A 21709-nucleotide genomic window follows, 5' to 3' on the forward strand; every position below is an offset into this window, starting at 1 on the left:
TGCCCGGATCTGTAATGTCATTCAGGGCACAGGACTGCTGAGAAAGTGGGGGGCGGGGGGAGTGCGGGCCGGCTGGGCAAAGCCTGGTGCTCAGCCACGGGGCATCGTTCACGGGGGGCAGGACTGGATTCGGGGACTCCTGGCCTCACTCAGCTCCCCTCCCCGCTCTCCACCAGGCCGTAGAAAGAGCCTTTATTCCCCAAGCAGTCGGGGTGCACTAAGCCCTGTTCCCGATGTCCTGCACAGATGAGCTCATTTATCCTAACAAGGGGGAGACGGGGTATCATCACCTCATTTCTTCAGAAGAGGAGACAGCGGCCAGCGAGGCTCAGTCACTTCCCTGAGGCCCGGAGCCGTGAGTGGCAGAGCGGGAGTTCATCTCTGGCAGTGGCCGCTGAGTCCCAGGTCTCTGCCCATGTCACCCTGGCTCTGGTGGCCTCCTTCTGAGGGTAGAGGGTGCCCCCCCGCCTTCGTATCCTTCCAAGTTCATATCATCTGACCTTCAGGGTGAGATTATCTCAGCTTCAGCTCCACCCTCTGGAAAAGGACTCCTGTTCTGGCCAGGAAACCGCAGTCCCTGCCCAGGACACGGCCAGGCGGCGAAGCAGCCAGCAGGGCCGGTGCGGTGAGCCTCGAGCACCCGCGTATGCCAGCCAGTCACCCACCAGGCACCTTCTTTTATTACCAGCTTCTCTGGAGACAGAACACGCGTTCTTATACACGGCACCCGTTTAAAGTGCACAATTTAAAAAGTTTAACTAGCAAAAAAAAAATAAATAAAGTGCACAATTTATTGGTTTAATTTTTTTTTTTAATCCTCACCCAAAGATGTTTTTCCATTGATTTTTAGAGGGAGTGAAAGAGAGAGAGAGAAAGGCAGAGAGAAATATCGATGTGAGAGAAACACATCCATTGGTTGCCTCCTGCATATGCCTGGCCCAGGCCGGGGAGGAGCCTACAACCTAGGTTGAGCAACCATTACCACAATCCCTTTTAGAACCAGCACCCCAAAAGAAACCCCGTACCCCACCCCACCACTCCCTGCTGCCCTCGGCACCCACGAGTGGGCTTTCAACCTTGAGGATTTGCCTCTCCGGGACATTTCTGCAGCTGGAATCACACGCTAGGGCAGCCGTGGGCAAACTATGGCCCGCGGGCCGGATCTGGCTGTTCTATCCGGTTCTCTTGCTCTCCCCTCCGCTCCTTTACTTTGAATTTATATTAGTTCACACAAACACTCCATCCATGCTTTTGTTCCGGCCCTCCGGTCCAGTTTAAGAACCCATTGTGGCCCTCGAGTCAAAAAGTTTGCCCACCCCTGCGCTAGGGGCAGCTCCCTTTGAAGCTCATCATCACCCTTTGCGGTAAGAAGGTGTTCTTTCCACTTTAGAGGCGAGGGACCTGCAGCTCAGAGTGGTTAGGTAACTTGCCCAAAGTCACCAGCTCAGAGCGAGGACGGATTTGGATCATGTCTGTCTGGCTGCAGATACCCCAGGTCACCCCATAGACCTAGAACCCAGAGTTGCCTGACAGCTGGGGCCCTGGGGCAGGGGGGCCTTTAAGGGGTGGGAGGAAGGTGGAGAGGGTGGGGCGTGTGTGGGTGGGAAGGGTCCTGGGGGAGGCACTGGGACCAGTCACCAGGATCCCTGGGAGGAAAGGAGAGAGCAGGGCAGGCCAGGGGGGCAGGTGGTAAGGGCAGGTGGGGGCAAGGGGGGCAGGCAGATGGGGGAGGGTGGCCGCAGTCCTGGGCGCTCTGCCCTTGTGGCTGATTGGTCCACTCCCATCGCCTGATGTCGCCACCCTGCATCTCCCTCTGGAAATAGCCCTCTCCCCTCCTGCTCCCAGCCCCTGGCCTGGCAGGCGACCCAGCTGGCCTCCCTCTGTGCCTCCCCCTCCCCACACCTGTCCCGTCTGGCAGGAGCTCTCAGGACATGATTATCAGCAGCACCAGGGTGGCCGGCATCCAGGGGCGGCCGCTGTGCCCTCACGTCCTCGGGCCAGCTTTCGTTGGGGGCACTGGCAAGCCCCCTCTGGGTGAACAGGAGAACCGCGGGGCCTCTTGCGATGCTCTTGGCATTTTCAAAATAATTTCCATTTCTTGGTCAAAAGAAATCAGATTTTAGCCGAAACCGGTTTGGCTCAGTGGATAGAGCGTCGGCCTGCGGACTGAAAGGTCCCAGGTTCGATTCCGGTCAAGGGCACGTACCTTGGTTGCGGGCACATCCCCAGTGGGGGGTGTGCAGGAGGCAGCTGATCGATGTTTCTCTTTCATCGATGTTTCTAGCTCTCTATCCCTCTCCTCTCTCTTCCTCTCTGTAAAAAATTAATAAAATATATTAAAAAAAAAAAAAAAGAAATCAGATTTTAGAATATGCACGTTCCGGCTGTTCTCGGCTTTGGAGCCCAATCCAGTCCACCCAGCAGCCCCCTTGGAACCATCGACTAAATGGAGCCCTGACGCAGAGGAAAGCTTCCCCTTAGGTAGATGGGAGCGGAGGCTCAGAGAGGGAAGGGACTTCCCGCGGAGGGCGGGCTGGAGGTGTGGCGGGGTGTCCCAGCTCCCAGCACACGCCCCGTGGAAATGGAATTCTGAAGGTGCGGCTGTGGGCCCAGCCTGCATGTGGGCGGGGGGACGCTGGGACCCTGGGCGGCCCAACACAAATGACAGCAGCTGCTTTCGACACTCCAGCACCAAGACTTGAGTCACCTACTTACCCACGTAGAGCTGGCCGTCTGCGTGGGAGTTCCAGCTCCACCACACGTAGAGCTCTGGGACCTTGGGCAAGTGGTTATCTCTTTGTGCCTCAGTCTGCTCATCTGTGAAATGGGCATGCAAACAGTAGCCTCTGCCTTGTAGGGTGACAGTGAAGAGCAAATGAGTTAATGCGCCAACAGTGCCCAGCACAGGTTCAGTGCCTGATGGATGTGAGCTGTTATGAGGCCTGATGAGAGCATCATGGGGGCAGAGCCCAACCCCACCCGCCCCCCGGTCTCCAGGAGCTCCCAGGGCCGTACAGGAGACAGTCCAGCGAATAGGGCTGTTAAGATCCGGAGAGGTGAGGCCGGGATGAGGTTTCTCTGTAGCCGGGGCCTGGCCCAGCCTGGGGCCCCTACGGAGGCCACGGTGCGTGGAGGGTGCTAGTTGGGAGGCAGCGGCCAGGGCTCTGGCTCCAGTTTTGCTCCCACCTGCTCCTGACCTTGGGCAGGTCACTTGCCCGCTCTGGGCCACAAGTTCTTGCTCTGCAGGGAGGAGGCTGGGTGCTGGACGGGCCCTCCAGAGGCTGGGCAGCCGGATGTCCAGGAGGCCGGCCATGGCTCCAGGCTATTTTTGCCGGGGCTGCGGCCGTCACCCCACTCGTCTTGGAATCAGATCCCAGCAGGTGCCAGGAGCGAAGGTCATGCAGCCCGACCCCTCCTGGGCGGAGGCCGGCCTGGCTCCCTCTCCAGCCTCCTCGGGCCATGAAATCTGAGGTGGGGGCCGGGCTGGATCCCACGCTGAGCCCTGGCCTCACTGCCCGTGATGACCTCCCATCCTCACCCCCACTCCCCCACCCCCAGGCTTGTAAACGTTTTATTTTAAGCTGTTTACGAGTTCCCGGAAGAGTGATGGGATTGGAGATGGGGTGGGGGTGGGGGGGGGACAGAGACGACTCCTGGGTGACAGAGAGAGAGAGACAGAGACAGGGCGAGAGAACAGAGACTCAGACAGAGGTGGGCACAGCAGACAGACAGAAACAGAGAGAGGACAGCAATGGGAAGAGACACAGTCAATACGCAGAGACAGAGAGAAAGAAGATAGAGAAGGACCTAAAGGGCGAGAGAAGAGACAGAGAAAGAAACAGTGAGGGGAGAGCACACAGATGGAGGAGACAGAGAGGCAGGGGGCGGAGGTGGACCAGGACGGGGCCGCTGGCACGAGGGCCTGGGGCCCGGCCAGGGCTCCCCTTCTCTGAGCCTCAGTTTCCTCGTCTGAAAGCCAAGTCTGAGCCAAGGGGCCGCCAGGGCCTGGACTCTGCTGCTCAGACCCTGTGCTGTGAGGCCCCTGGGGAGGGAGGGTGGGCGGGGCTCCTCGTCTGCCTCCGAGTGTCTCCCAGAGCCGAGTCTCCCCGTGGCTGCCCCTCGCCGCCTCGGCCTCACCCCTTCTCTGGCCCTCAGTGCCCTGTGGACAAGGACAGAGGTGCCCCAGCACCACACAGGCTCTTCCCACAAGGTCTGGGGACCCCCTCTCAGCACAGGGGGATCCCCCCTTCCCTCTTCTCCCCCCTTCCTTGGTGAGAAACTGCAGCCTGGGCCCCTTCACTGAGGACAGACAAGGGGCTCAGCACGCACTGCCGCCCCCCTCGGGGCTGCTCCCACAGTCAGTGTGTGATGGGCGGTGGAGAACCAGCGGAGATGCCGGGCCCTGGTCCAGAGCCTGCTGCTTACTAATCCGTTCAGTCCTCCTGAAGGCTTGGGGTAAAGAATAAGAAATCATTATTTTTATTTTAAAAAATATTTTTATTGATTTCAGGGAGGAAGGGAGAGAGAGAGAGAGATAGCAACATCAATGATGAGAGAGAATCACTGATCGGCTGCCTCCTGCACACCCCCTACTCGGGATCAAGCCCCAAACCTGGGCACATGCCCTTGACCAGAATAGAACCCGGGACCCTTCAGTCCACAGGCCAATGCTCTATGCACTGAGCCAAACTGACTGGGGCAGAAATCGTTATTTTTATTTCACCGATGAGGAAGCTGAGGCACAGTGGTGGAATAACTTGCCCCAAATCCTCCCTGGGACGAGGCAGGGATGGCTCGAGAGCCCAAGTTGGTGATGCCTAAGGGTACGTCACACTGTCTAACATCGACCGGTGGTACCTTCACGCACGACTCTGCCCAAGTGTGACAGCTCACCTCACTGGGAGTCCCACGTCCCAGCGCTGAGCCGAGAGCTTAGTGCACTCACCTTGTCTCACCCTCGTGGTCCACACTGCTGTCCCCGGCCCCACGCCCTCCTCCACCCCATCCTATCCTCCTTGCCCTAAGTGTCCATGTTGGTCTGGGGCCAGGGTCCTCAACCTACAGCCTGCAGGCCACATGCGGCCCGCCGAGGACATTTATCCGGCCCGCCGGGTGCCGCTGCCTGTCCTGCTTAGCAGCCGACTCGTCCCGGGCCCGCAGTGCGCATAGGAATTTGTTCATAGTTTTTTTTTTTTTTAAACTATAGTCCAGCCCTCCAACGGTCTGAGGGACAGTGAACTGGCCTCCTGTTTAAAAAGTTTGAGGACCCCTGGGGGGGTTCACCCCCAGGGTGCTCAGGGAGGATAACCCCAGCCCCAGCCCCAGGGGTGAGTCACAATTGCTCTCTCCCTCCGGTCATGGTGGTCTTGCCGTGATTGGCATAGACATGGATACGTGATGGAGCCCTGGAACATGGGCTGGGAGGGAATCTGTCAGAGCGGAGAGGAGGGCTTCTAGGAAGTTCTTTGCTTTCCGGAGAGGACATGAAGCCGGGACTCGCCTTTTCGTGCCTGGGGTGTGGGTGAGGGTATGATGCTGGGAGCTGTGGCGGCCGTCTCGTGACCGTGAGGAAGGTGAACTGTGGAGAAGCAGACCGGCAGCCGTGAGAGTGGCCCTGAGCCAAGCCCCACGCTGAGCTCCGTCCGCCCTGGGAACCAGGAAGGCAACGAGGAAGCATTGAACCATTATGTTTTATGTTTTAAATATATTCTTATTGATGTCAGAGAGGAAGGAAGAGGGAGAGAGAGAGAGACACATTGACGACGAGAGCATCATTGATTGGCTGCCTCCTGCATGCCCCCACTGGGGATCGAGCCTACACTCTGGGCACGTGCCCTGACCAGGAATCGAACCATGACCTCCAGGTTCATAGGTTGATGCTCAACCACTGAGCCACGCCGGCTGGGCGAACCGTCACGTTTTAAACCGTTTGGAGTGATTTGTTATGCAGCAATAGAAATCAGAACAGTACGTGTTTCATAGGCATTTGGTGAGTTAAATGTACCAGGTACATGACTAGGTGATTTTTTTTTTTTCCAAGGAAAGCAGCCACGTAAAAGAATCTAAGAGTTTCCATCACGTGGCAGAGCCCCCTGGAGTGGCTCACCTCTGCCCCAGTGACACACCCACTGAGGTGAGAGGTGAGATGTGAGACAGGAGTGACCCGATCTGGCCGGCCCGTAGCCATTGGAACATCACCCACAGCCCAGGATGCTGGCCAGCCCAGCCTGTAGACACTCAGCGGGGGATTTGCCTTCAACTGGCAGATTAGCGGGCTTCGCCTGGAGAATGTCATTGAATGAATGCCGTGGGCGCCGCCTCAGGGTGCCCGCAGAATGGAGGTCAGGACCGACTCCAGACGCAGGTCGCCGGACCAGGAGCGTCAGCCTCCCCTGAAAGAGTATCAGGATCACAACCCGTGGCCAGTGACTCCTGCCCAGCCTTCTAGACCCAGCGTTCCCTGACCCCTCCCTGCCTATCCCTGCACCTGTAGGTACTCCTCTCCCCGCCACTCTGGATCGCAAATTGCCGAAAGCTGGAGGTCTTGTCTCTTTCATCCTGTTGTTTCTCCTTGTTTCTGCCTGCCACAGAGGCAGTTGATACGTGTTGCTGAATAAGTTGAACGGTCCCAGCCAGCGGTCATGCAGCCCATTCTTGGTTGTGTCTGGTTGATGGGGAGCTCACTTCTCCCTAGGCAACCAGTTCCATTTTTAGAACTCTAACCGGTCGTGATGGTGCAGAAAGTATGAATGTGGGACAGCTAGAGGACGTTCCTCTCCAGCACCTGGCCGAAGACATCTTTTGAGTATTCATCCATTTTTTACTTTTCTTCTCATCTTCCTAAAGAGGAAGGCAATTAATTTTAAAACAATTTTTTAAAATTAGAGTTGACATTCAATAGTATATTAGTGTCAAGTGGTTAGACATTTATATAACTTACGAAGTGATCCCCTTGATAAGTCTAGTACCCCACCTGGTACAATACACAGTTATTGCTGACTATATTATTGACTCTATTCCCTGCGCTGTACTGTACATCCCTGTGACTATTTTGTAACTGCCAATTTTTACTTCTCAATCCTTCACCTTTTTCACCCAGCCCCCACACCTCCTCCCATATGGCAAACACCAGTCTGTTCTCTGTATCTATGAGTTTGTTTCTGTTTCGTTTATTTATTTTGCTCTTTAGATTCCACATATAAGTGAAATCATATAGTATTTGTCTTTCTCTGTCTGACTTGTTTCACTTAGCATAATACCCTCTAGGTCCATCCATGCTGTCGTAAATGGTAAGATTTCATTCTTTTTTATGGCTGAGTAATAGTCCATATATACATATACTAGAGGCCCGATGCACGAAATTCGTGAAAGGGGCTTGGCCCTTGCAGCCCTGGCTGCCTCGTGGCCCCTCCTAATGGTCATTCTAGAAGGTCGTTCCAGAACGTCATTCTGCTGTCCGGTCTAATTACCATACTAGCTCTTTATTATTATAGATATACACAGAGTGGCCAGATTATTATGATCTCTAAACGCATAATAATCTGGCCACTCAGTGTATACCTACACTAATAAAAGAGAAACATACAAATTGACCATACCTCTGCTACACCCACCAGCCACGCCCACCAGCCAATCAGGAGCGAGTATGCAAATTAACCCAACAAATATGGCGGCGGCCACAGAGCTGGAGCAAGCAGGAGGCTTGGGTTGCCCCCAGCGATGGAGGAAGCTGAGCTTCCCACCCGCCCTGGCCGGCCCTGGCCTCCGCTCAAGGCTACAAAGTTTCAATTATAGAAGATAGATAAAACCCAGATACCTGCTTCCAGCAGGCCCTGGCCTCTGCTCAAGGAGGCACTGAAAAAAAAAAAAGAAAAAGAAAAACAGGAGGGGCTGGGAGCTGGGGTCGCCGGGGGGCGTGGCCAGCCTGCAAACAGCCCTCAGTCCCTCACACAGGCTGGCCAGGCACCCCAGCAGGGACCCCCACCCTGAAGGGGGTGTGGCCAGCTTGAAAACAGCCCTCAGCCCCTCATCCAGGCTGGCCACGCCCCCCAGTGGGGACCCTCACCCCATGGGGGCATGGCCAGCCTGCAATCCACCACAGGCCCCTTGCCCAGGCCGCCCCAAGCCACAAGGGAACCCCCACCCTGATCTGGGACACCCTTCAGGGCAAACCAGCCGGTGCCCACCTGTGCACCAGTCCTCTATCTATACTAATAAAAGGGTAATATGCTAATTAGACTGGGAGACCTTCCAGGAGACCTTCCGGATGTTCTTCTGGACAAAGCCATGGTGGCGGGGCCGAGGTAGAGGTGGTTAGAGGCCAAGAGGGGAGGGCAGTTGTGGGTGATCAGGCCAGGATGGGACGGCAGTTGTGAGTGATCAGGCTGGTGGGGGGCAGGGCCATTGGGGATAAGCAGACCAGCAGGGGAGCCAACTGGGGGTGAGCAGGACGTCAGTGGGGGTCAGTTGGAGGTGATCAGGACAGTGGGGGGGCAGTTTGTAGTGAGCAGGCCAGCAGGGGGGCAGTTGGGGGAGAGCAGGTCAGTGGGGAGGGAAGGTGGGGGAGAGCAGCCCAGTGGGAGGGAAGGTGGGGGTGAGCAGGCCGGCAGGGGGGGGCAGTTGGGGGCGAGCACACTGGCATGGGGGACAGTTGCGGGGCGAGCAGACCGGCAGGCAGAGTGGTTAGGGGCAATCAGGCAGGCAGGCAGGCAGGCAGGTGAGCGGTTAGGAGCCAGCAGTCCCGGATTGCAAGAGGGATGTCCAATTGCCGGTTTAGGCCCAATCCCTGTAAACCGGCAGTAGGACATCCTTCGAGGGGTCCCAGATTGGAGAGGGTGCAGGCCAGGCTGAGAGACACCCTCCCCCCACCCGTGCACGAATTTCATGTACCGGGCCACTGGTATATATATATATATATATATATATATATATATATATATATATATATATATATATATATATATTAGAGGCCTGGTGCATGAATTTGTGCATGGGTGGGGTCTGGCCAGCCTGGCCAGCGGGAGGGGACATGGGCAGTTGGCCGGCCTGCCTGCTTGTCAAACTCCTGGTCGAGGGGACAATTTGCGTATCAGCCTTTTATTATATAGGATATATACTGAGTGGCCAGAATATTATGCATTCAGAGATCATAATAATCTGGCCACTCAGTGTGTGTGTGTGTGTGTGTGTGTGTGTGTGTGTGTGCCACATCTTTTTTTTTAATATATTTTATTGATTTTTTTACAGAGAAGAAGGGAGAGGGACAGAGAGTTAGAAACATCAATGAGAGAGAAACATCGATCAGCTGCCTCCTGCACACCCCCCACTGGGGATGTGCCCGCAACCAAAGTACATGCCCTTGACTGGAATCGAACCTGGGACCCTTCAGTCCGCAGGCCGATGCTCTATCCACTGAGCAAAACCGGTTAGGGCACAGCACATCTTCTTTATCCATTCACCTTTTGATGGGCATTTGGGTTGAAAAGGCCACTTTTAATTGCTGGGAGAGAAGTTAATTTGTGGCATATAATAAAGTCATGGGTGATGGAGAGGAAGAGGGGAAAGTTGTGTGACAAGGGGTTTTAAGAAGAGAGGGGCTATAGCAGCCTCGAGGCCCAAGGGAAGCAGTAAGAGAGGAAAGACGGTTCTAAGAAGTAGGATGTGGCCCATGGGGAGGAACGCGTCCTCGGTTACTTTGGTTGTTGGCTGTCCTGTGTAAGCATGACAGGCTCTGACACTGAGCCACACACGTCTCCAGTTCAGTAGGTTGGGCGTTATGTGTCCAGTGTAATTAGCAGTGGATTAATTTGTGCTCAGATACAGGTTTCTCTTTGACCTTGTGACCTTTCCTTGTGTGGATGCAGAATCTCATCGATAAAAACTAGCTTAGCACCAGCCCTGCACTTTCTGAAGCTTAATGATTGTCTACCATGTGACTTCCATGAATGTTCTCCCCTTCACCTCTCACCCCAGCCCCTACCCTGTTTGACCACGAGATAGGAGCTGGCACCGATGCAGAAGCCCCAGATCAGTGATTATCAACAACATCAGACAAATACTCAGTAACACCCCTTCACTGTCCTGAAATGAAGCTCATTGGTACTATAATCTACCCACCTCCATGATTTTAAAAGTTCAGTATCAGCTCTAGCTAGTTTGGCTCAGCGGAGCATTGGCCTGCGGACTGAAGAGTCCCAGGTTCAATTCTGGTCAAAGGCACATGCCCCGGATGCAGGCTCGATCCCCAGAAGGGGGTGTGTGTAGGAGGCAGCTAATCATTGATCTCTCTCATCATTGATGTTTCTATCTCTCCCTCTCCCTTCCTCTCTGAAATCAATAAAAATGTATTTTTTTAAAAAGACTAGAATTTTTAAAAATTCAATATCATATCCTAACTATCCTATCTAATAAAGACAGAATATGCAAATTGACTGTAACTCCACAACAAATATGGTGGCACCCACAGCCAATAAAGAGGGAATATGCAAATTGACTGTAACTCCACAACAAATATGGTGGCACCCACAGCCAATAAAGAGGGGATATGCAAATTGACGTGACAAGGCGAGAGGCGGAAGGCGGCTCTGGCCATAGCGAAGGCGGTGCCGGCAGCCAGGGGAAGGAAGGCCTATTCTTGCACAAATCTTTGTGCATCGGGCCTCTAGTAATATGTATAAAGATAAACAAAATATTTTTATAATAAATTGTTTTTCAATATTTAAATGCTCAGGCAAGCCGGTAGTAGAGGAGGTAGGAAGCGATGAGAGGCTTGTACATGTTCATAGAATCGCCATGTATGCAATGCTTATGGGCACATGTGCTGGATCTGTGGCTGCACAGTCAGGACAGGTTGGGTTTTGCTGCAATAACTAACACCCCAAGCACCTCACTGCTCCACAGTATATCTCTCACCCACGCCATGTTCAGTGTGGTGGACAGGGGCTCTGCTCTTCCTGCAGAGGTGCCACTGAGACATGCACAGTCACAATTGCTGGGACCGGAGGCGTGGGAGTGTTCACTGGCCCTTAAGACTTCTTCTGGGAGCGACACACACCCACTCACCTTCATTGGCCCAAATGAGCCTGCGGCTGCACCTCACTGCCACGGGTCTGAAGGAATGACCTACTACCATGTGCCCGAAAGGAGCAGACACCCATGGTGACTGGCACAGCCACTGAAATCTCATGGTGGCCCTGCCTTGGCATTGGGGTCGGGGAGGTTGCTGCCATTTTCTGAAATGGTGAACAAGTCTTGGTAAAGTCCTTAATAAATTATTTTCTCCCATAATTCAGTGTATTTTTAAATAGTTCAAAGATAATGTATCCTATATAATAAAAGGCTAATATGCAAATTGTCCCCTCGGGAGTTCGACCGCTTCCTATGACGTGCGCTGACCACCAGGGGATGGCGTGGAATGAAGGCAGGCCCCGGCAGCCGGCAGCCGGGGGAAGGACGGCCCCATTCAGCCCTGATCACTGGCCAGGCCTAGGGACCCTACCTGTGCACGAATTTCATGCACTGGGCCTCTAGTGTATAAATAAAATGTATAAGTTCTAGATTTAGGGCCTAGAACATGGAGTGAATCTTCATGATGAGATCTTTTCTGCACATGTCAGAACACCCAGCATCCCTTCCTCACCCCCCTCACTAAATGTCACTGTCGTCACTGCAACAAAACACACTATCCAAAGTGCCCCACAGGGGACGATAGGAGCCCCACAGAGAGCCGGTGGTTGTGGCAAACCTGGCCGGCAGAATAGCCCGTCTGGCTTACTGCTGAGGAAATAGCGTGCACAGCCCCCACATGCATACTGGCTGCAAGCCCGGTGCTCTGGGGGAAGCAGGGCCACCATTCTGTCCAACTCCCCACCCAGTCGTGTCCCACTGCCCCCGCCCCCATTTGTCACAAGACCCTGAAGTCCCCAGTGCTCAAAACTGAGGCTCCGGAGAACCCAGCTCCATAACCCACTAGGCTGACAAAACCGCCCCGTGCTCTGAGGCATGGGTGAGGGGCCAGCCTGCCTCTGAGTGTCCGAACCTGGAAAATGGTGTGAAAGTGCTCGATGAGGTGATTGAAAGCGACATCCACTCCCAGGGCAAAGGCCACGGCCTGCACGTGAGGGACCCGAGCCTCGGCCTCGATGTCCATTTTCTGTAAGGGAAGCGGCCTCCTTTGATGAATAGAAATATGTCAGCGAGACCCTGCTCTTTAAACGTGTTATCACCGGTTCAATGATTTTGTTTCCATTTCTGTGCGAAATGCCAGCACAGAGAGAACTTTTACTAGTATATTCGAGGGTAATCTGTGGTTGGACGGAGGCCACAGAATTGATGTGGGTCAGTAAGTGAAGGTTTTGTGGCTATTTTTTTTTTTTTTTAAAAAAGATACCTTTCACTTGTTTGGGAGCCCTAAATGAATGGAGAGAGAGAGAGAGAGAGGGAGGGAGGGAGGAAGGGAGGGAGGGAGGGAGGGAGGGAGGGAGGCAGGGAGGGAGGGAGGGAGGGAGGGAGGGAGGGAGGGAGGGAGGGAGGGAGGACAATGAAACACAGAATGAGATAGCAGAGAGGGCGGGAGGGAGGGAGGGAAGGAGGGAGGCAGGGAGGGAGGGAGGGAGGGAGGGAAGGAGGGAGGCAGGGAGGGAGGGAGGGAGGGAGGGAGGGAGGGAGGGAGGGAGGGAGGGAGAACAATGAAACACACAATGAGATACCATTTAAATTCTTGGTAAAACGACAAGTGCGTGCGAGTTCGTGCTGTGCCGCAGGCAGCCGGTGCCAGCACTCTCCTCACCAGACACCCGAGCTCTGCATCGCCACGGCCAAGCCGAGCTCCAGGGGCTCGTCACCTGCATCTTCACAGCTGACGCTCTGCACCCAGGCCTTTCGTGCCCTCTCCCACGTCTCCATCTAGCTTCATCCGGAAAGCCACAGTCCATGGGCACAGACACAGAGCCGGCGCTCACAGGGGTGGGCAGTCACAGAGCCGGCGCTCACAGGGGTGGGCAGTCACAGAGCCGGCGCTCACAGGGGTGGGCACAGACACAGAGCCGGCGCTCACAGGGGTGGGCACAGTCACAGAGCCGGCGCTCACAGGGGTGGGCACAGACACAGAGCTGGCGCTCACAAGGGTGGGCACAGTCACAGAGCCGGCGCTCACAGGGGTGGGCACAGACACAGAGCTGGCGCTCACAAGGGTGGGCACAGTCACAGAGCTGGCGCTCACAGGGGTGGGCACAGACACAGAGCTGGCGCTCACAAGGGTGGGCACAGTCACAGAGCTGGCGCTCACAGGGGTGGGCACAGTCACAGAGCCGGCGCTCACAGGGGTGGGCACAGACACAGAGCTGGCGCTCACAAGGGTGGGCACAGTCACAGAGCTGGCGCTCACAGGGGTGGGCACAGTCACAGAGCCGGCGCTCACAGGGGTGGGCACAGACACAGAGCTGGCGCTCACAAGGGTGGGCACAGTCACAGAGCTGGCGCTCACAGGGGTGGGCACAGTCACAGAGCTGGCGCTCACAAGGGTGGGCACAGTCACAGAGCCGGCGCTCACAGGGGTGGGCACAGACACAGAGCCGGCGCTCACAGGGGTGGGCACAGACACAGAGCCGGCGCTCACAGGGGTGGGCAGTCACAGAGCCGGCGCTCACAGGGGTGGGTACAGACACAGAGCCGGCGCTCACAGGGGTGGGCACAGTCACAGAGCCGGCGCTCACAGGGGTGGGCAGTCACAGAGCCGGCGCTCACAGGGGTGGGCACAGACACACAGCCGGTGCTCACAGGGGTGGGCAGTCACAGAGCCGGCGCTCACAGGGGTGGGCACAGACACAGAGCTGGCGCTCACAGGGGTGGGCACAGACACAGAGCCGGTGCTCACAGGGGTGGGCACAGACACAGAGCTGGCGCTCACAGGGGTGGGCAGTCACAGAGCCGGCGCTCACAGGGGTGGGCACAGACACAGAGCCGGCGCTCACAGGGGTGGGCAGTCACAGAGCCGGTGCTCACAGGGGTGGGCACAGACACAGAGCCGGTGCTCACAGGGGTGGGCACAGACACAGAGCTGGCGCTCACAGGGGTGGGCAGTCACAGAGCCGGCGCTCACAGGGGTGGGCACAGACACAGAGCCGGCGCTCACAGGGGTGGGCACAGTCACAGAGCCGGCGCTCACAGGGGTGGGCACAGACACAGAGCCGGCGCTCACAGGGGTGGGCAGTCACAGAGCCGGCGCTCACAGGGGTGGGCACAGACACAGAGCTGGCGCTCACAGGGGTGGGCACAGTCACAGAGCCGGCGCTCACAGGGGTGGGTACAGACACAGAGCTGGCGCTCACAGGGGTGGGCAGTCACAGAGCCGGCGCTCACAGGGGTGGGCAGTCACAGAGCCGGCGCTCACAGGGGTGGGCACAGACACAGAGCCGGCGCTCACAGGGGTGGGCACAGACACAGAGCCGGTGCTCACAGGGGTGGGCAGTCACAGAGCCGGTGCTCACAAGGGTGGGCACAGTCACAGAGCCGGCGCTCACAGGGGTGGGCACAGACACAGAGCCGGCGCTCACAGGGGTGGGCACAGACACAGAGCCGGCGCTCACAGGGGTGGGCAGTCACAGAGCCGGCGCTCACAGGGGTGGGCACAGACACAGAGCTGGCGCTCACAGGGGTGGGCAGACACAGAGCCGGCGCTCACAGGGGTGGGCACAGTGATAGAGCCGGCGCTCACAGGGGTGGGCACAGTGATAGAGCCGGCGCTCACAGGGGTGGGCAGTCACAGAGCCGGTGCTCACAAGGGTGGGCAGACACAGAGCCGGGGCTCACAGGGGTGGGCAGTCACAGAGCCGGCGCTCACAGGGGTGGGCACAGACACAGAGCCGGCGCTCACAGGGGTGGGCAGACACAGAGCCGGCGCTCACAGGGGTGGGCACAGACACAGAGCCGGCGCTCACAGGGGTGGGCACAGACACACAGCCGGGGCTCACAGGGGTGGGCAGACATAGAGCCGGGGCTCACAGGGGTGGGCAGACATAGAGCCGGTGCTCACAGGGGTGGGCAGACACAGAGCCGGCGCTCACAGGGGTGGGCACAGACACAGAGCCGGCGCTCACAGGGGTGGGCACAGACACAGAGCCGGCGCTCACAGGGGTGGGCAGACATAGAGCCGGCGCTCACAGGGGTGGGCAGACACAGAGCCGGGGCTCACAGGGGTGGGCAGACATAGAGCCGGCGCTCACAGGGGTGGGCACAGACACAGAGCCGGCGCTCACAGGGGTGGGCAGTCACAGAGCCGGCGCTCACAGGGGTGGGCACAGTGATAGAGCCGGCGCTCACAGGGGTGGGCACAGACACAGAGCCGGCGCTCACAGGGGTGGGCACAGACACAGAGCCGGCGCTCACAGGGGTGGGCAGACACAGAGCCGGCGCTCACAGGGGTGGGCAGTCACAGAGCCGGCGCTCACAGGGGTGGGCAGTCACAGAGCCGGCGCTCACAGGGGTGGGCAGTCACAGAGCCGGCGCTCACAGGGGTGGGCAGTCACAGAGCCGGCGCTCACAGGGGTGGGCACAGACACAGAGCCGGCGCTCACAGGGGTGGGCAGTCACAGAGCCGGCGCTCACAGGGGTGGGCACAGACACGGAGCCGGCACCCAGAGTCCCGGGAGAGGTCACGTGGCTGACCTGGGGCCTGACTCCTGCCCCTTGCTCCGCTTATCAAAACCCCCCTGTCCTCATGTGCCACACCTTGCAAGGCCTTAGAATCAGCAAAATCCCAAGGAACTTGGAACTGGGGAGAAGCCTCGAGACAGGAAGTATCTGCCACCCAGCCACCCTGAGGATTCCAAACCAAAACTGAGTTGACTTATTAAAAAAAGGCATTTTGCGCCCATCGATGGTATAAACGGAGCATTGGTTTCCCTTGCTGTGATCCACACGTATCCGTGGAATGAGTCCTGAATGAATGACAAATGGCGGGCACTCCTCTGCACCCCTAATCGCATTCTGCCCTGATCCAGCCATCATGCACGTGGTCTTCCTGGCTAGATTGCCAGTGGTTTGGGGCAGGAACCAGCCTCCCGCGCTTTCAATCCTGCCCACGTAGCCTGTGCCAACGTGCCCCGTGCCTGGGCGTTCGATTGAATTCCTATAAACTAGTGGAACTTTTTTCCAGGCTCCAGGATCAGCAGGCACCCTCTCCTATGCCCTCCCCTCCCCTCCCCTTCTCCCCCACCTTCTCACAGATCATCCAAGTCCCAAGCCGGGCGCAGACGCAGATGCAGACGGAAGGAGGTGGGCCCTTTGATCTGATGCTGCAACACGGCCTGGCAAAGGAGCCTGCCAGGATCTGAGACGGGTCTGCATTAGGGGGAGGGGGGGGGGTGAACTCTGCCCTGTTCAGCGGCCGTGAAGCCTGGTTTGGACTGCGGTTGGGGGCAGTGAGGTCGGGCTCATTCCAGGGGGTTGAGCCCCGGTGAGGACCTCGAGGGCAGGGCCACTGGGTTGCTTCCCGGGAGCCCCTGGAAAATGATGGGACTCCCAGAGTTGGTGCTTTGAATCTTGGTCCTCAAGGTCCTCAAGGCTTAAGTGTCCAGAGGGACGCAGACCACCAGACCCTTGTCCACGCCCTGCCCTCGGCCTCCTCTCCAGCGGCTTCCTGGCCGCCGTGGTCACATGCCAGTGTTTTATTCTGGGTCCCTGAAGTCAGAGTCACGGGTTCCGGCCGAGCACTTGGCCTTTGTAGATACGGATTTTGTCTCTTGGCGTGTGTGTGTAAGCTGTTCCCCTGCGTCTGTCCTTTCTCTGCGGCCAGAAGGTCAGCACTTGTCACGGGCTGGCCGCCGAGCTGTCTCCCTCGCTGGAGTCCCCCTGCCTCCCGGGCCACCACTTGAGCCCAGCGCTGCCCCTTACGAGCTAGTGTCCTTGGCCTGTGGCTTCCGTTGTTCTGACCTGCCATCTCCCCTGGTTCTGTGCCCCTGCTCCTGGCACCGAGCACCCCATGTGACAAAGGTCTGCTGAGCGGCCCACTTTCCCCACCAGACGAGGCTCTCCCCTCCATTCCCTGAGCCCAGCATTGTCCCTGCTGTTGGGTAGTGGCCCAAGGAAAGCAGTCCCCAACCTGTCTCCCCCTGCCCGCCACGCCTCCCCCCGCCCCCCTCCTTCTCCCCTCTGGGCTCCGCACACCTAGTCCCCCTGTCCGCCTTCCCACCACACCTCCCTGGAAGCCCCTTCACTTGCCCGAGGGATGAAAACTCTGGGCGGAGACTGTGGTGTAACAGAGTCTTTTATTAAACCAGGTGAGTCCCTCCATCAGCTGAGAGGGCCCGGCTGTCCCCGGCACCCCATGCCTCCCCGGGGCTGGGGGTGACTGTGCCACCCGGCCCAGACCTCCTTCTTGTTGCCAAGGGACATCCCGCTGTCTCAGGGCTGGGTGATGGACCAGAGGGGTACCGTGGCTGGGGCTTGGGTTACAGCTTAGATTTGGGCTTGAAGGTGAGAGTGCAGGTGTGGGTCAGTGTGGAGGTTGGAAGGAGTTGGGTTGGGGTTTAAGTGAGAGGAGAGTTAAGTACAGCCCAAACTCTGCAGGCCCCAGTGAGCCGACGCCACGCTTCTCCCTGTTCCCAAGGTGATGCCCCTCCGTGGGGAGCCCCGCCTTGCCCACCCCACTCCCAGTCCCTCCGCCTCTCCCACCCACCTCTCAGACACAAAACAGAAGCAAACTCTACACAACTATGTGAGATTCGGTCCCCACCCTGCCCTGCAGCCTGGGCCCAGGGGGGTGGGGGTGGGCGTGAGGATTTCGGGGGGCTTAGCCCTGGAACCCCAGCTCCTTGTATTTGGCAGCCATGTCATTCCGGAACAGCTCCAGGGCCTTCTTCATGGCCTCCTGAGCGTCAGCCCCGAAGTCCCCACCGAGCTTGCTCTGCAGAACCTGGATGATGGAGTCCGAGATGAACTGCAAGGAGGGGGAGAGAGGGGCAGGTCACTGGGCTGGGCCAGCAGGAGGGCGGGAATCAGACCAGGCCGTCTCTTTCTTCAGGGCCACCTGTCCAGCACCTACTATACACTGGCACCTCTGAGTGGTCTCCACAGACTAACTCCTCTGCTCCCCATGGGTGGCAGGGGTGGATGGGGAAACTGAGGCCCATCTTGGTGCTCAGGACGAGGACCCAACCTCAGCACTGCGAGAGCTCGGGGCACAGCCACTGCAGGGGGGCGGGGGGGGGCGGGGAGTAGGGAGGTGGCGGGTGATACTCAAGGTCTGTGATTTTATCCAGCACTTTGCAATCAGGAAATCGAGGAAGAAACCATCTCCATTTGTGTGTATTTAATGTTTGCATTAATGGCTTAGTGTGGTCATTGCTTTAAATAGCCTATGGGGGGCGGGGGGGGGGGAGGCGCAGGGCCCAGAGCATCCCATTTCCTGTGCCGAACACAGCACTGCAGCTCAAACAACATACTGGTGGGAGGGAAGGAGAGGGAGAGGGGGGCAGCGACCAGGCCTTCGGCTCAGCCCCGGGAAAGTCCCGTCTCCCATTGGCCTCACCATCACCACAGTGTCCCCACCAGGAACACGGGGGCAGGGAAAGCTAAGTACAGGCTGCTACAGGGCTGGAGGTCTCACGGATGGAAAAGCTCCCGCACTTTTCACCGGCTGATCACATGGGATGCCAGCCACACGCCGGCCAGGGAGCCAGGCGGGGTCGTGTATAGAGTCCCGGACGGGGAAGCGGCCAGACCGAGGTCTGGGCTGGACCTGGCACCCAGGGGGCTGTGGACGACCGAGGGCTGGAGCCGGGGACGGAGTCAGGGACTGCACCGAGGTCGGGTTTTCCCATTTTCTCAGGGCACCCGGGGGTGCAAGTGACCGAAAGCAGGGGTGGGAGCCAGCGCGCCGAGGGAGGCCTCAAGAAGAGCAAGTATCCACACCCGGGAAACACCTACCTCTGAGCCTTGATTTGGGGACATACGTCACGTTTACCTTTAATGTTATAAATGCAACAAAACGAAGTGTGGCTACAGGTGCAGGAGAGCAAGCCCTGCCCTTGAACGTGGGAGACCCGAATCTCAGGCCCAGCTTTGCCCTGACTCACCACCATGTGTGACTTCACCCCTAAACGGGGGTGGGGGGGGGGCTTCGAGGACTCCATCAGGCTCCCCAGCTCAGCCTATCCGAGTCTACGGCAGAGCCACTAACACCTAGAGAGCTGTGGGATGGGGCAGCTGGACAGCTGAGGAAAGACAGTGGCCCCCAGCACCCGGCTCCCGGCACCCGCTGGGGCCCCTCACCCCCAGGTGAGAGGGAGCAAGAACTCAGCGAGGGGAAGAGCATTCATGGGGCTCAGGCTTCACTGTTTATAGGAAATGACGCCTGTCGGCACAGACCTGGGTTCTCGCCCGCTAGCTGGTGGTGCCCACCCGGCTACGTGGGTTTCTCTCTCAGCCTCAGTGTCCTCGTCCCTGGAGAGGGGATGGGTCATTCCGTTGTACGGAGAGCCCGCCACAGGCCACTGGGGCTGGGCAATGGGAGAGAGCCGGGTCTGCCCTTGAGGAGCGCAGTCCCAGCCAGAAGACAGCTGGGTAAAGACATAAATTACAACACAGCCGGGCAGGTGACATGACAGGAGGAGGTTCAAGCGCCTTTGCTGGGGGCAGGGCTGGCGGAGGGAGCAGCTGACGGCCTGGCGCAGGGGCGGTGGCTCCGGCGCTGAGCCTTGCATGATGGACAGGGATTTGGCAGGAGAAGATGGGCAGGGCGGGGAGCACCGTGTGAGCTCATCTAAAAGGCAGCGATGCTCACGCCTCAGGTCTGTGTGCTCAGTGGGCAAGGCAGGAGAGTTTGTGTGTGATTGGGTGGTGGGGGGCGCGTAGGGGTTCAGGGACATGAGGTGCTAGTTGCTGGCGGTGCTGGATGTTGACGGGGGATATTGTGTCACAGGGATTAAGAGCGTGGCTTCCAGAGTACCCCAGATCAAGCTATACCTCCTGGCTTATGAGCTGTTCAACCTTGGCCAATCTGCTTATCCTCTCTGAGGGCTCAGTTTCCAAATCTGTAAAATGGGGATAAAAAAAAAAAAGGTACCTGTCTGGGGCAGGGACTGCTGACTGCCTGCCCAGTGTCCATGTTCTCCTCCTTCCCTGGTCACAGAACGCTAATTGTACTTGGAGTGGCAACAGACTATATTCGCCAGTTTTCCGAGCAGACAGCTGTGGTCTTATAACTAACGCCTGGCCAACGAAGGGTATACAGCCCTGCTGGATGAGATTTCCGGGACTCCTTAAACTCGTTAAGAGAGAGCCCTCCTCTCTTCCTCCTGCTCCCTGTCTGGAATCTGGACTAGATGGCTGGACACATAGTCTCAGACTAGCAGTCAACGTTGGAGGGCAGAACAGAAAGAGCCTGTATCCCCGGGGCTTCCGTACCAGCTCTGACGCCCTCCCTCGGAACTTCGTTTGTGTGAGAGGAAAAAGAAAACACGGAATGCAATGCCTAACCTTTGGGTGTGATTGTGAGAATTCCATGCGGTGACCCAGGCAAATCCTATCCCCATTATCCTTACCTTCATGGCGCACCAGCCTGCCCCCAGGGGCTGCACCATCCATTCCACCCTTTGTCCCCGAGCTCCTTAGTGCTCCCTGTCACCACATCCCCTGCTCCCCTAGATGCCTGAGGCTCTGTCTCTTCATCTGTAAATACGCTGGAACCAACAGAGGCAGCCTGCCGGCCACCCCACCCCCACCCCAGAACTGAGCCGCAGCTGCTGAGCTGCGGCCACACGAGGCCTGCATGTCTCACACACCCAGTGGCACCGGGTCAGGAGCCGGGGTTCTGCAGGAATATAGACCTCGTCTGAATCCTGGCTCTGCCATTTGCTACCTCTGTGACCACGCACCAGCTACTTCAGCTCTCTGTGCCTCAGTCTCCTCATCTGTCGAGTGGGTATGCTAACAGTAACCCACCTGTGGAGAGAATGCAAGTTGCGCACCTAACATTCACTCTCCCCTGCTTCCTTGGTAACGACATACTGGTTTGGGAGAGAAATAGGTACCATCTCAAAGACCCCAGGAGGAAGGCCAAGTGGGTGACCGCCCACCTGACAGATGAGGAGACGGGAGCACAAAGAGCAGTGACATAGGTCACCCAGCAAGTTAGTGGCTGAGCTGAGACTTGAACCCAAATCCCATCCTTTTGAGATCTCTCCCTCCATCCTCCCCCCGAGCCCCTGGCTCCGCTTCCCACCTCCAGGTACTTGACGGGGACCTTGTGCTTGGTGGCATGGGACTGGGCCAGCGGCTTCAGCTCCGCCTCGTGCTGCCCCTTCTTCTTGAGGATGCCTCCCAGGGCCGTGAGCACGGTGGCGCCCTGCTTCTTCAGGTCCTCGGAGGCCTTCATCTCATCCTCCGACTTGAGGTTCTTGAGCTTGTCGAACTTCTCCAGGGTCTCGGGGTGCCCCTTAAAGAGACTGTGGGAACAAGGAGGGCTGGAGTCAGACGTGGGAGCATGTAGCGGGGTCTGGAGGTGGCCAGTTCCAATCCGACCCCCCCCCCCCCCCGCTTCCCAGCTGTGTGACCTTGGGCAAGTCACTTCACCTCTCCGTGCCTCAGCTTCCTCATCCGGGGAATGGGGACAACTGGTCCCTGCCTAGAGAAGGGCAGGGAGAATTAAATGAGGGTCGCGTGTGCCGAGTGCCACACAATACGTGTTGTAGAAATGGTTGCCATTACGATG

At 57.7% G+C, this 21709-nt stretch overlaps 1 protein-coding gene across 7 annotated transcripts in view; it reads right to left on the reverse strand.

Annotated features, from left to right (window-relative positions):
* Window positions 1-17245: 17245 nt before the first annotated feature.
* MB (myoglobin) overlaps window positions 17246-21709 on the reverse strand; it is a 63940-nt gene continuing 59476 nt past the window's right edge. For 5 of the 7 annotated variants that reach the window (XM_080660675.1, XM_080660674.1, XM_080660679.1 and 2 more), the window contains 2 exons: window positions 21221-21443; window positions 17247-17935 (listed from right to left, as the gene is read on the reverse strand). In XM_080660675.1, coding sequence (XP_080516801.1) covers window positions 17789-17935; window positions 21221-21443 — 370 coding nt within the window. In that variant the 3' untranslated portion in view covers window positions 17247-17788. Of the gene's footprint in view, window positions 17936-21220; window positions 21444-21709 lie in introns of all 7 variants that reach the window. The other 2 variants (XM_080660676.1, XM_080660680.1) reach the window with 2 other exon arrangements.

This window comes from Plecotus auritus (assembly GCF_963455305.1).
Source record: "Plecotus auritus genome assembly, chromosome: 3".
Taxonomy (NCBI): domain Eukaryota; kingdom Metazoa; phylum Chordata; class Mammalia; order Chiroptera; family Vespertilionidae; genus Plecotus; species Plecotus auritus.